The 11,212-nt window shown below is 40.7% G+C and overlaps 2 protein-coding genes across 9 annotated transcripts; both read left to right on the top strand.

Annotated features, from left to right (window-relative positions):
• The first annotated feature begins 548 nt into the window (after positions 1-548).
• LOC112293606 (gibberellin 20 oxidase 2) lies at positions 549-3,826 on the top strand. 7 transcript variants are annotated; one of them, XM_090257010.1, is made up of 6 exons: positions 549-784; positions 952-1,052; positions 2,032-2,184; positions 2,414-2,487; positions 2,597-2,921; positions 3,087-3,826. In XM_090257010.1, the coding sequence occupies exons 3-6, from the start codon at positions 2,077-2,079 to the stop codon at positions 3,543-3,545; spliced, it is 966 nt and encodes a 321-aa protein (XP_090113136.1). In that variant the 5' UTR covers positions 549-784; positions 952-1,052; positions 2,032-2,076; the 3' UTR covers positions 3,546-3,826. The 7 variants fall into 7 exon arrangements, with proteins under 7 accessions (XP_090113136.1, XP_090113134.1, XP_090113133.1 ...); XM_090257008.1 differs by having other exon boundaries at positions 1,449-2,184; XM_090257007.1 differs by having other exon boundaries at positions 549-830; positions 1,449-2,184.
• Positions 3,827-5,892: 2,066 nt separating this feature from the next.
• On the top strand, positions 5,893-9,055 carry LOC112293061 (gibberellin 2-beta-dioxygenase 8). Of its 2 annotated transcripts, none has more exons than XM_024542114.3 (5): positions 5,893-6,583; positions 7,372-7,524; positions 7,641-7,714; positions 7,833-8,157; positions 8,313-9,055. In XM_024542114.3, exons 1-5 carry the CDS (start codon positions 6,263-6,265, stop codon positions 8,598-8,600), a joined length of 1,161 nt encoding a protein of 386 aa, XP_024397882.1. In that variant the 5' UTR covers positions 5,893-6,262; the 3' UTR covers positions 8,601-9,055. The 2 variants fall into 2 exon arrangements, with proteins under 2 accessions (XP_024397882.1, XP_090113132.1); XM_090257006.1 differs by having other exon boundaries at positions 6,130-6,583; positions 8,344-8,852.
• The last annotated feature ends 2,157 nt before the right edge of the window (positions 9,056-11,212 follow it).

The following is an 11,212-nucleotide window of genomic DNA, read 5'->3' as shown; positions in this document are numbered from 1 at the left end:
AAATAGAAAATCCAACTTCAGAACCCTAATTTTGCCACAATGGCAGAAGGAAACCCAAACAAACTAATAATTTTAACTAATTATATTTATATATATATATATATATATATACATACATACATAGAATATAATATGAAAGCTGGAAATGAGAGCTTGCTCTGTGCTTTGATTCAATAGGAGGGGGTGGACCACCATCACTACTACTACAATGGAAGGAATTACTTGGAATCTGTCATTCCAGCATTGAAACACACAAATTTATATTATTATTTGTCGTCGTCTGCCCGCATACTCCAAAGAGGAAGCTTCGCCGTTTCTGGGTCCGGTCGGGCCGGGTGACAGATGTGAGTAGCCCTGCTCGAAATAAACAATTTATACTATTTTGGATCTGCCCCTTGCACGGAGGTGTCGTATCCTGCAAGAATGCGACGAAGGCTTGTCGCGAGCCTGCCACGCATCGCGGCGCGAGCGACGATGCGCGGAACTTTAGCTTGAGGGCCAGGCTGAGTTGTTCTCATAAACATAATAAGCAAGTTAATAAAGAGCTACGGTGGCGGGTGCAACCGCGAGCGAGGCCCTTTGTCTCAGTCGGCCAGACACACGATCGGTTGGAACCGCCCTCCATTCCTCCCTCCGCGACGCAATTAGACGAGAGCCCATTTTACCCCTGCGGAGAGAATTCCATCTTGTTCCACACCTCGGGTTATCTGCCGCTTGATCCGCCTGGTGGTATCACCGACGGTCGACTTACGACTTCAGGTCGCTCGTGAATGACACGTCGAATGTGAGCAGTGCTAAAATTGCTAGAGTGTCCAGCATCCGGTGGCCTTGTGGGTACAGTGATGACGCGAGCTTGGCTCTGTTGCTGCTGATGTGAGGATGATGATGATGTATCTGGTTCCGCTGGTGACGTCCTGATCGTTGAATTCATGCACAAAACTTCTCTCACAGGGTTGGCTGTGATGTGGATTGCTTGAAGCGCGGCGGTGGTGGTGGAGGTTTCAAAACGGTGGCTGGGGAGTAGGGTTGGCGTTTTGGGGTGATCAATTGAGGTGAGGTGTGGTGCGGTTTAGTAAGCTCATCGGTTTTGGTGGATGCCAAAGCATAGTGGGATTTGATTTCTGTTTGCGTGTTCATTTCTTTATCATTAGTTCCTTTTGGGAAGCGGTTTTGCGGGCTGAATAACCGACTCATCCCAAGTAGGAATCGGGTGTCGTCGGGGATTTGGACTTGCTCTCGCTCTCGCTCTAGCAAATTATGACCTCGTTTCGAGAAGTGGCTGTCCTGTGGATTGGGCTGCCGCGATTAGGGCGTTTCTTTTTATGGCAACGCTCCGATGCCGAGAGTTTATCTGTGTAGAGCAAACTTGTAGTTGCGAGAAGATCGATACGCTGTAGGCAATTCTCTCTTTGATGTTGAGTTTGCAACTTGCGTACCATTGCTCGCAGACTGGGGAGGTTCTCTTCTGTATCGAGTTAGTCTCGAAGCCGATTGGAGAATTGCAGCTAGAACCTTTTTGAGGAGGAGATCGAGCAGAGTAGTACCAAGATGACAGCGGGAGCCGAGAAACAGCCCGAAGACGGGAGTCATGAAAAGCAGAATGTACATTTAGACTCGACGAAACAAGCTGCCGCAAGCCCCGTCTACACAATGCAAGCTTTTTTCGATGGTAAGATGAAGGTAGAGGACTTTGCCAGATCGGAGCAGGAGCGGCCCACTGTCCCGCACGATATCTTCGACGATACGCTCCCTGTCGTTGACATCGCCGCGATTAAGGACGGCACGGCAGAAGAACGGCGTGCCAACGTGGTCAAAATGCTGAAAGCAGCAAAATCGTGGGGTTTTTTCAAGATCTCCAATCACGAAATCCCCTTGCAAGTGGTTCTAAGTAACCTGCAACTCATCTTCGTCACGGCCGATCATGCTTGTGATGAAGCGGCTACCTTTTTTCAGAAGCGCGTTGAAAGTAGTTCATAAATTGTTTCAAATACAATCTGACAGATGTTGACAATCTGGTGGTGAACCAAACAGGTGAAGCGAGTGAAGAAAAACGGAAAGCAATTTTTTGCGCTGCCCATGGAGAGGAAACTTCCCGTGCGAGCGCCAGATTTTGTGTTTGGTTACACAGGCGGCTCTCCGGTCAATTGGAAATCAAAATGGTGGCTAGAAGCTCTAATGATCAAGGTGCACAACGTCCACATTCATATCAGTAGGGGGAAAATCTAGAGATTTATGCGTATGGCTAGCTATCAATTACCGTGTTGTTTTGGAAAGAGTTTCGCAGTCTTCTGAGCTTATGACTGTCGTGATACTGCTGATCAATGGATTTCTTCCTGAAGTTTCTGAAAATTTTGAAAACTCTTTTTCCTCTTTTAATTTATTTGGTTTTCATTGGGTGCACAAACTATTTTAGGTCACGGACGAGGCGTTGGATGACATGATCGGCCAAGTGTTTCCAGACGAAAAAGATTTCGGCGTACGGTTCAAGTGAGCTTTTTTCACCAAGTTGGATCAGATCTGCTCTAGAAAACAACTCGCGCCTTTGGTTTCAGGTGCTGTACTTGAGTACTGAACACATTTTTGATGCGATACGCAGGGAGGATTTGAAGGCATTCTTCTCCCCGATGCATGAGCTCTCTCGATTCATAGTGGAGGAATTAACCGAAGCCCTCGGCCTGGAGCGTGACACCTTCACCCGCCTTGAGACGCCGGGCTCCAATTGCACCGGACGCATGAACCACTACCCAGTCTGTCCCAATCCAGACTCTGTGCTGGGGATTCCTCCCCACGCAGACACGCAGTTGCTGGGAATTCTGCATCAAGATGATACTGGTGGACTGCAAGTACTGAAGGATGGGGAGTGGGTGGGAATCCAGCCTGATGATTCCACCTTCGTTGTCAACATTGGTGATACCTTCCAGGTAATCCCATCAAGGCTTCATGTATTTTGTGTTTTTTCTTCTGCGTTGGTTTCTGTTGTACCAGATGCTGTAGTATTTGGTATGTTTCTGCAGTTGAATTAGAAACCATCGTAGCAATGATGGCTTTAATGCAGGCGATTACGAATGGGATCCTTCGCAGTGCAGCGCATCGAGCAGTGGTTAATGCGAAGAAGGACCGGTACTCAACTATCTACTTTTACGGTATTGACAACTCCATCACTCTCACAGTGCCGCCAAAGCTCATTACCGAAGACCGCCCTCTCAAGTATCGCCCATTTACGGTCAGGGAACACAGAAAATACATCGTGGACAACGAAGTCCCGATCAATGCTGTTCAGCACTTGGAGATCAATCCCGAAGCCACGGCTTTATTCCTCGAAAAATTGTTTGGTTAAAGAAGCCAAAAACCTCCTGGTTGGCTTCGCGCAACTGGAATTAGCTGGTGGTGGTCTTGCTTCACCCCTCCATTCTTCTCGGCCTGGTGTCCATCTTTGGGGGTTTGTGCACCCACATTCGCAGGTCCATGAGAAATATACCTTGCTTGTGGGTTTTGTCTTGACAATTGGTGGCACTTCAGCGTTCAACTCAGCTTGTCCTTGCTAGAATCCAAATGACCAAAGAACACGGCTGCAATTTAGCAGCAACTTGACTGAAGTGAAAAATTTGACAGTGTTCCACGGATTCCGAATCCAGCGATTTTGGGTAATAGCTGGGCTTACCTACGGTCAAAGATGTGCAGACTAGTTTTGAGGGACCTAAGGTGTACCCACAAGGTCCTTTTGCTTGCAAGATTCAACACGAATTTTCGTTGGTATATTTTCAGCACGTTTAATCATTGGTGTATTTGACAAAACGCTTTGAATAATCAACAGTACTTCCTGTTCTCACTGGCAGTAACCGTCGATATGATCATCTTGCTCAAACCTTCAGCAATATGATCACAGTCACGTCATCCAACAACTGTGTAGAAGTGGTGCTGGAAGTAATAACTTCTTCTACTCGGTCAAAGAACACTCCAGTTATCCTTCAAGGCATTCACACTCCGATGCATAGGCAAACCAAGCAGAAGGACATTCGCACATGATCTCCAGTAGCATCTAATAACTAATCAAGGAGTCACTGTAGACGGTCCAGGAAGCCTGAAAGGCAGAGATACTGGTACAGCAGCAACAACAAAAGCAAAGTTCATCAATTGATTTGCAAAACTAATATATTAAAAAATATATATAGTGAAATTTAAAAGTGAAATTTAGAAGTGAAAGAAAATCTCTTTGATAAAAGAGTCAAAATATAACAGAATAAAAAAAAAATTAGACACGAAGGGAAAAAATAAAATAAAATAAACATGCACAATTTATTTTTAAGATTATCAGCATCTTTTTATCTATTCTCTATTATTAATTTATGGAATTTTTAGTAATTTACTTCAATAATATTTTATTTTTTATTTTAAAAATAAGTAACTTGTATTATCTGAATTTAGATTTCCAGTTTATAAGTAAATTAATTAATTTTCAAAGTTTAAATGTTTAGCTTATATAATCATAAGTTATATTATCTAAATTTAGAATTTCAGTTAATAAGAAAATAACTTCAATTTTTAAAGTTTAAATGTTTACCTTATACAATGATAAAAAAAAAATATGCTCAAAAACATCTCCATATCTATCATTAATAAAAAATAAACAAGATAAAAATACTAAGTTATTATGTAAAAATTCTGATACATAAAAAAGATTATTATTGATATATTACACATATGAAAAAATTATCATGTTCTATAAATATGTTTTACAGATGCAAAGAATGGCACAAGTTATGTATTGAAGTATCCAAAAGCTCAAGAATGTTTTTAGGCTACACACAAGTAAGTAATGTTTTTGGAAGCTGTTTGTTCATGTGTTATTGTAAATCAAATGTATCATTTTGTGAGCCATAATGATATCAAACTTGAGGGTTTGTATCCATTAAGGTAGCATAAAAAACATCACTTTGTAAACATATAAGAATCAACAACAATTTCATTCAAAAGCATTCTATTGGAAGTGCTAAAAATTCGATAAAATGAAAATACCAAATCTTGAGATGCAAATTAATGAACCAAGTGGTGCTAAAGGCCATTATATATAAATAAATCTGTATATATATACATATATATATTTATACACACACTGTTTTAAAATCTAGCCTGTGTTTGTTTTGGGGACAAGAAATCATTTAAATATTGTTCTTGTTGACCATATATTTGCGGCAAATAAAACAAATCCAGTCTTCAAAACTTAAGCAAAACAAAACAAAACAAGAATAAGAATGCACTCAAGCATAATTCAACAATGTTCTTCGTTGAGGTTCAACATGTTATCTCGTCCCCATCAGTTCAAAAAACAAAGACGAATCTACGTCACACTTCTAAAAATATATTGATATTTCTGAATAAGTACATGATTCCAAATCACTGTGCTTAATGATTACTGGAGCCCAGTTTGTGAAATATTGTGGAAGGGGGGGGATGTTCTTGTGTGAGTTGTTTTTTTTTGTTGCAGATAAGAAAAATCGCTCTCTGGAGCTTCCATGAAGGGGTGAGCCAGTGTGGAGGAGGATTTCGTTGCATGATTCCATCGTGACCGTTATTAGGAGGCGTGTGGCGGCTTGGAGGCTTGGAGGGCATGGAATACCATGCTGGCGTGAGAGAAGCGTAACCGAGAAGCTCAAAGAAAGAATGTTGGATATTTCGGGGAAGTCAGCGGTCAGCACCCTCTTGCCTCCGCTGGGATCTACGCTAGGCTCTTGTGCAATCCACGCTTGTCGTTTCTGCCGGATAAGCCATACGGTTGCACGGTTGGTGGGATCGGATTTGTCGTCTTTTCTCGTGTAAGACAAAAGTCCTGTCGCTGGTGTAACTACCTCTGGTGAGTTTGGAAGCTGGATAACCGCTTACAGCCACTCTCTTTCCGCTGCTTTGCAGTGGCCTAACCTGCCGGACTCGTTGCTCGATTCACCTTGCCCCATGTGCCGCTTGGGTCCTATTTGTGCGGTTGAAAGCTTTATATCCCTGAAGCTTTCATGACGGAAAGTTTGGTTTTGTAGTTCCAGTAGGTCGCGGATCGTCAACCTTTCTGCTTCTCTTGTGACCTCGGAAGTGCTGGTGCTGCTGCTGCCGCGAGGCGGTCGCGAGCATCTTTGCACGTCAATTCCTTCACTGGAAAGGGCTTTCGTCGTGGTTCAGGACCTGCTGTGTTTGTGTGGGGTAGGAATGGACCTTCTCGAGTAGGAAAAGCGGCTCGACCTGGGAAACTGTTTTGGCAGTGTAGGTATTAGCTATGGCGTCGACTGGGGAGGTGAGTCAAGGAGAAGAAGATTCCGAGGATGAGGTGCAGAAGAAACCTGAGATTCCCCTTTACTCAATGCAAGCTTTGTGGGACGGGAAGATGTCGTTGAAGGATTTCGAGGTGAAAGGGGAGGAGAAACTCACATTACCTCACGATGTCTTTGAGCATGACGAGGCCTTACCTGTGATCGACATCAGCGCGCTTTTAGGTACGGACAAAAAGATTCGGGATGAGAACATGGCCGCGATGCTGGATGCGGCGAAGACATGGGGTTTCTTCAAGATCCGCAACCACGGAGTGCCTCTCGAAGTGGTACACTCTTCACAGTCCATGTACTAGAGTTTCGTAAATTACGTCCTGGTTTATCTAGGCTTTCTAGATATAGCAACGTCGGGCCATAATTAGATCGATCACAAGCTGCCTGCTGGGAGGTTTAGTTAAACACTACAGGCTGCTTCATTCGCCTTATGAATTCTAGCACTTGATAGTAGAGATTATCACAGGTTTTCGCGTGGTAGTTGAGACATAGAGAGATAAACATTAACGTTTTAGTCGACGGATTTGGATTACAATTTGCTGACAGTCAGCAGCAGTGCGATTTCCTATGACTGGTAGTAACGCAATCTGGTATCAATTACAGCGAGCCAAAGCGGGATTCCATTTATGTAGATTTCATTTCAAAGACACGTGAACAATCATAGAGAGTGCTGGGTTGGGAGTGAACCAATTTTAGAACGCCACCGCTCCGGACGCGCTCACAATCGGTCAAAATACTTCCGAGAACAGTGCAGATCATTATGCTTGGTTTTACTTCTTGGACCAAGTATCAAAGTAAGCCACGTAAACATAGCGGCTGCCTAAGAAGATCACCGCTTATCCTATCGTAGATCATGAATTCTAGTACCCTTGACCTACCTTCTTTAATGGGTGACAAGAGCATCTGTAGGGGATGTTAAGCTGTAGAACGCAGGTTTACTGTGATGGACCATCGGCACGATGAATGAGGTAGTTGTGTCGATCCCATTGTAACATACTTCACAGACACAAACCTAGAAGACATTTGGCAGTTGTTGCTGTTGTAACTGTAGTTTGTCTTGCAGGTAAAGAAAGTGGAGAGTAATGTGAAGAATTTTTTTGCGTTGCCCATGGAGAAGAAATTGATGGTGAAGGCCATCAACTTTGCTTTCGGGTACGTTGGGGGATCCCCAGTCTCCTGGCGGTATAAATGGTGGCTGGAGGGACTGCACATGAAAGTAAGTGTCAAGCTATCAGATGATGAATGCCATTTTGGTTTTAATACGCGCAGATATCCGAAGCTTACAGTGCCGTTTCTGATTGCGCGATCTACCTTGTCTATGATGTAATGCAGGTTAACTACCAGGCAATAAGGGACATGGTGAATCTAGTGTGGTCTGATGACAAAGACTTTGCTGAAGAATTCATGTGAGCACTGCTTTCCCTCCTCCCATGTTCTTAGTTTTCAAATTGCGGGTTCTTTGGCATCACGTGAGTCTTATCTTCGAAAATCCTCTGATTGGTATTCACGGATACAACCGTGCAGATCTGACCTGACCAGTTACTTCGACACCATGCGATACTTATCACGCCTGATCGTAGAATGCCTAACTGAAGGCCTCAGCCTACCCCGCGACACCTACACCAAACTGGAAACGGAAAACGCTATTTGCAATGCGCGTGTGAACCACTACCCTGCATGTCCTGACCCGTCTAAAGTGTTCGGCATCCCAGGTCACACAGACCCTCAGATGCTGTCAATCCTCTACCAGGACGATGTCGGAGGCCTGCAGGTGCTCAAGGATGGCAAGTGGATCGGTATCCGTCCCGACGACTCCACCTTAGTGTGCAATTTGGGTGATACTTTCCAGGTAAACTCCCTAAACCAGCACTCGGCTCAGAACGTAGATACCATTTCTATTTCAGCAGCCCTTTCTCTCCGAAATCTCCTCGTTAATCCACAACTTTATCGTATGTTTTACTTCTTACTTCTTTTTTTCTTTTTGTCTTTTTGCCTTTTCTGCAGGTAATAACTAACGGCATACTGCACAGCGCAGGCCATCGAGTGGCCGTGAACGCCACCAGGTCCCGGTACGCAACCATCTACTTCTACGGCATTGACAACGTGATACCGCTGTGCGTGCCACCCCAACTCGTCACCAAAGACCGGCCTCTCAAGTATCGGCCGTTCACTGTACATGAATATAGAGCACATTGCGTAGAAAAACAGGTCCCCATAGACGGAGTGAAGTTCCTAGAGATCCAGCCCCAGTCCAACAATCCCTCAACCTCACAGTCGAAATCACCGCAATAATCACCACAGGAGACTGGTGCAGCTTTAATTTTCTTCTTTTTCTTTTTCCCATTCAAGTAGTATACTGTACGAGTTGGATAGAAAGGTATAGCTGGGCCTGAAAGTTGAGCGGAATCGAATGTAAAAGCCTGTCTGGTATTGCATCTTCGGCGATGCTGGAAGATCCGTGGCTCAGACTGATCACACTGACAACTTTACAGGAACCGGGGAGTCTGATCAGCACCCACTAAGAGACGAACGCCGATTCTTGTTGTGAATGTCTACATCTAGTTTAGCTTGGTGTATGCTTCAATTGCCAGTTTTTTATGTAAGAGCAGATGTCGAAAGGAACGAATACAACAAGATTGTCACGCTTTGCAGCATCTGAACTTCCATGCCGGAGGTCCAGATAGTTTTTGAGGATGATTCCAGTGGATATTATTGCTGACTAATGTGTTGCAAAATGACGAAATCGACATGTCGTGATGCCTCCAAAATGTGCTTTGCCTGGTTTGTCATTGATATCGTTCATAGCAAGTAAACTGAGGATATGTGCTCGAATCATTTGTTACTACACAAGCATTGTTTCTAAGCCTTTGCAAAAGCTAGATAAGTCAACTCAAAAAACAATTGCTCAGTTAAGATTGTTGATTAATTGGACAATGGAGAGGTTTGCTAGCACTTCAAGGTCATATTGAGCACAACCATAAATTGTCATTTGTTCTTTCTAAGCATGTTTTGTATTGGAAGCTAATAATGGTTGGAAGTGCATGTATTGACAATTTGTTGCTTGCAAATGTTTGCCAAAAAGAGGTTTTGGTAGCAATGCATTACTAAGATATAAGATTTTATATTGTACAAAAGACAATCTATAATAAACATCAAGGATTTATCAAGACATTGTTTCATAGATGTACATCATTCAAAGCCTTACTTGATGACTTTACTTGCCATGGCTATTGAATAGTACACAAAACAATAAATGGTGGAATAATAATCCATCTTATTTTATTTCAATCAACCTTATTTACATGAATCATAATTTATTATTGATTGACTCTACCTATAAGACCAATAAGAATTAGATATTGTCTTTACATATTGTTAGATGTACAACTTTTATTCATTTTTATATGGTGATTCTTGTCTTCAAGGTCTTGATGTAAGTTGGATCTTATTAGATTGTGCTTGAATGGATCAAAAAATTGGTTTTTGAAGTACCTTTGTCTATTATTTTTATTGTGGATTGTAAATAAGCATTAATCAATATAATCAAAGAAATCTTTTTATTTACAACCATTCTTTTGTGTTCTTAACATATTGACCAAAAGATCATAAAAAATTGCAAGCTATACTTTATAAATGAATAATATCACTTTTTTTTTTTTTTTTTTTAAGGTGTACACTTAATAATATTTGCATCATGTAAAGAAGAATTCATAGTATAGTAGAATATCCTTGTAGAGATATGGAATAACAATTTTTCCAAGATAATTACTTAAATTAAAAATATGTAGATTGATATACATAAGAAGATGTTTTTTGCCACTTGAAAAAATAAGATTTATTACTTTGGCAACTCAATGATCTTCATAGCGAAGAACATGTATGATGCAGTCAAAAAATATCTTGGATCAAATAAATTAGATTTAATTTGCATGTATTAGTACATAAAGCTTTGTATTAAGAATATTTTTAAGAAATATATAGCAAAATTTTCTCATGAAAAGATATTTGAATTAACATTTTCTAATCCAATTCCTTGCGGTGAGATCTTTTAAGATGTCAACTACCTAATCTTTCATTATGCATTGAAAAAGATCCATGAACATGTTAAATTTACACATTTGCATATTGTAGATAATATTGAATTCTACAAAGGAATCTTTATAACAATATTTGATCTATTATGCTTACATTAAATTCAAATCGTGCCATATGAAGAATAATGCTTCAATCTTAGCAACTTTGATTGCCATTGATACCTATTAAAGCTAATAATAGTTCGATTTTATTTCAAGAATGTTCTTAGTTTTTTACATAGCACAATAGAACGAGCTTTTGCATCCATTAACAATCTTCTACTACATCAATACATGCTTGCACTTGTAAAATTCTAAATTATATTATAATAATAGCTACAACTTATTGATAAACCATAGTTGGTATAGACAGAAAGGCATCTACCATAGAAGAATGATACAAGAAGAAATTTATCTAGATTTGAATATCTTAATACAAAACTTTGACAATATCCTACAATGTAAGAGGTGATATTGGACATTAGCAAACAAATCTAAAGTACCCACAATTTGAATTAGCAACATCAAAACAAAGTTAAAATTCAAAATTCTCTTGTTAGTATTTCAACATTAATATGGCAAAAGGTAAATGACATTATATAAAAAAAAAAAAAAAAAAAAAATATATGATATGAAACATTACTATTGCTATATATATTTTGATATTGTTTTGTCCAAAGATAGATATTATTCTACAAGATTTGGGAGATAGAGTTATATATGAGACTATTGCAATAATTAGTAGGTTATTAAAAAAATTCTTGAAGTAACTTTTAAATATAGGTGGTATTAACATTCTTATTAATTGGAAAAAAAATGGAATTTTTGGAA

This window comes from Physcomitrium patens, chromosome 16, assembly GCF_059467195.1.
Source record: "Physcomitrium patens ecotype Gransden chromosome 16, ASM5946719v1, whole genome shotgun sequence".
Taxonomy (NCBI): domain Eukaryota; kingdom Viridiplantae; phylum Streptophyta; class Bryopsida; order Funariales; family Funariaceae; genus Physcomitrium; species Physcomitrium patens.
This window is presented reverse-complemented; position numbering and strand designations above follow the sequence as displayed.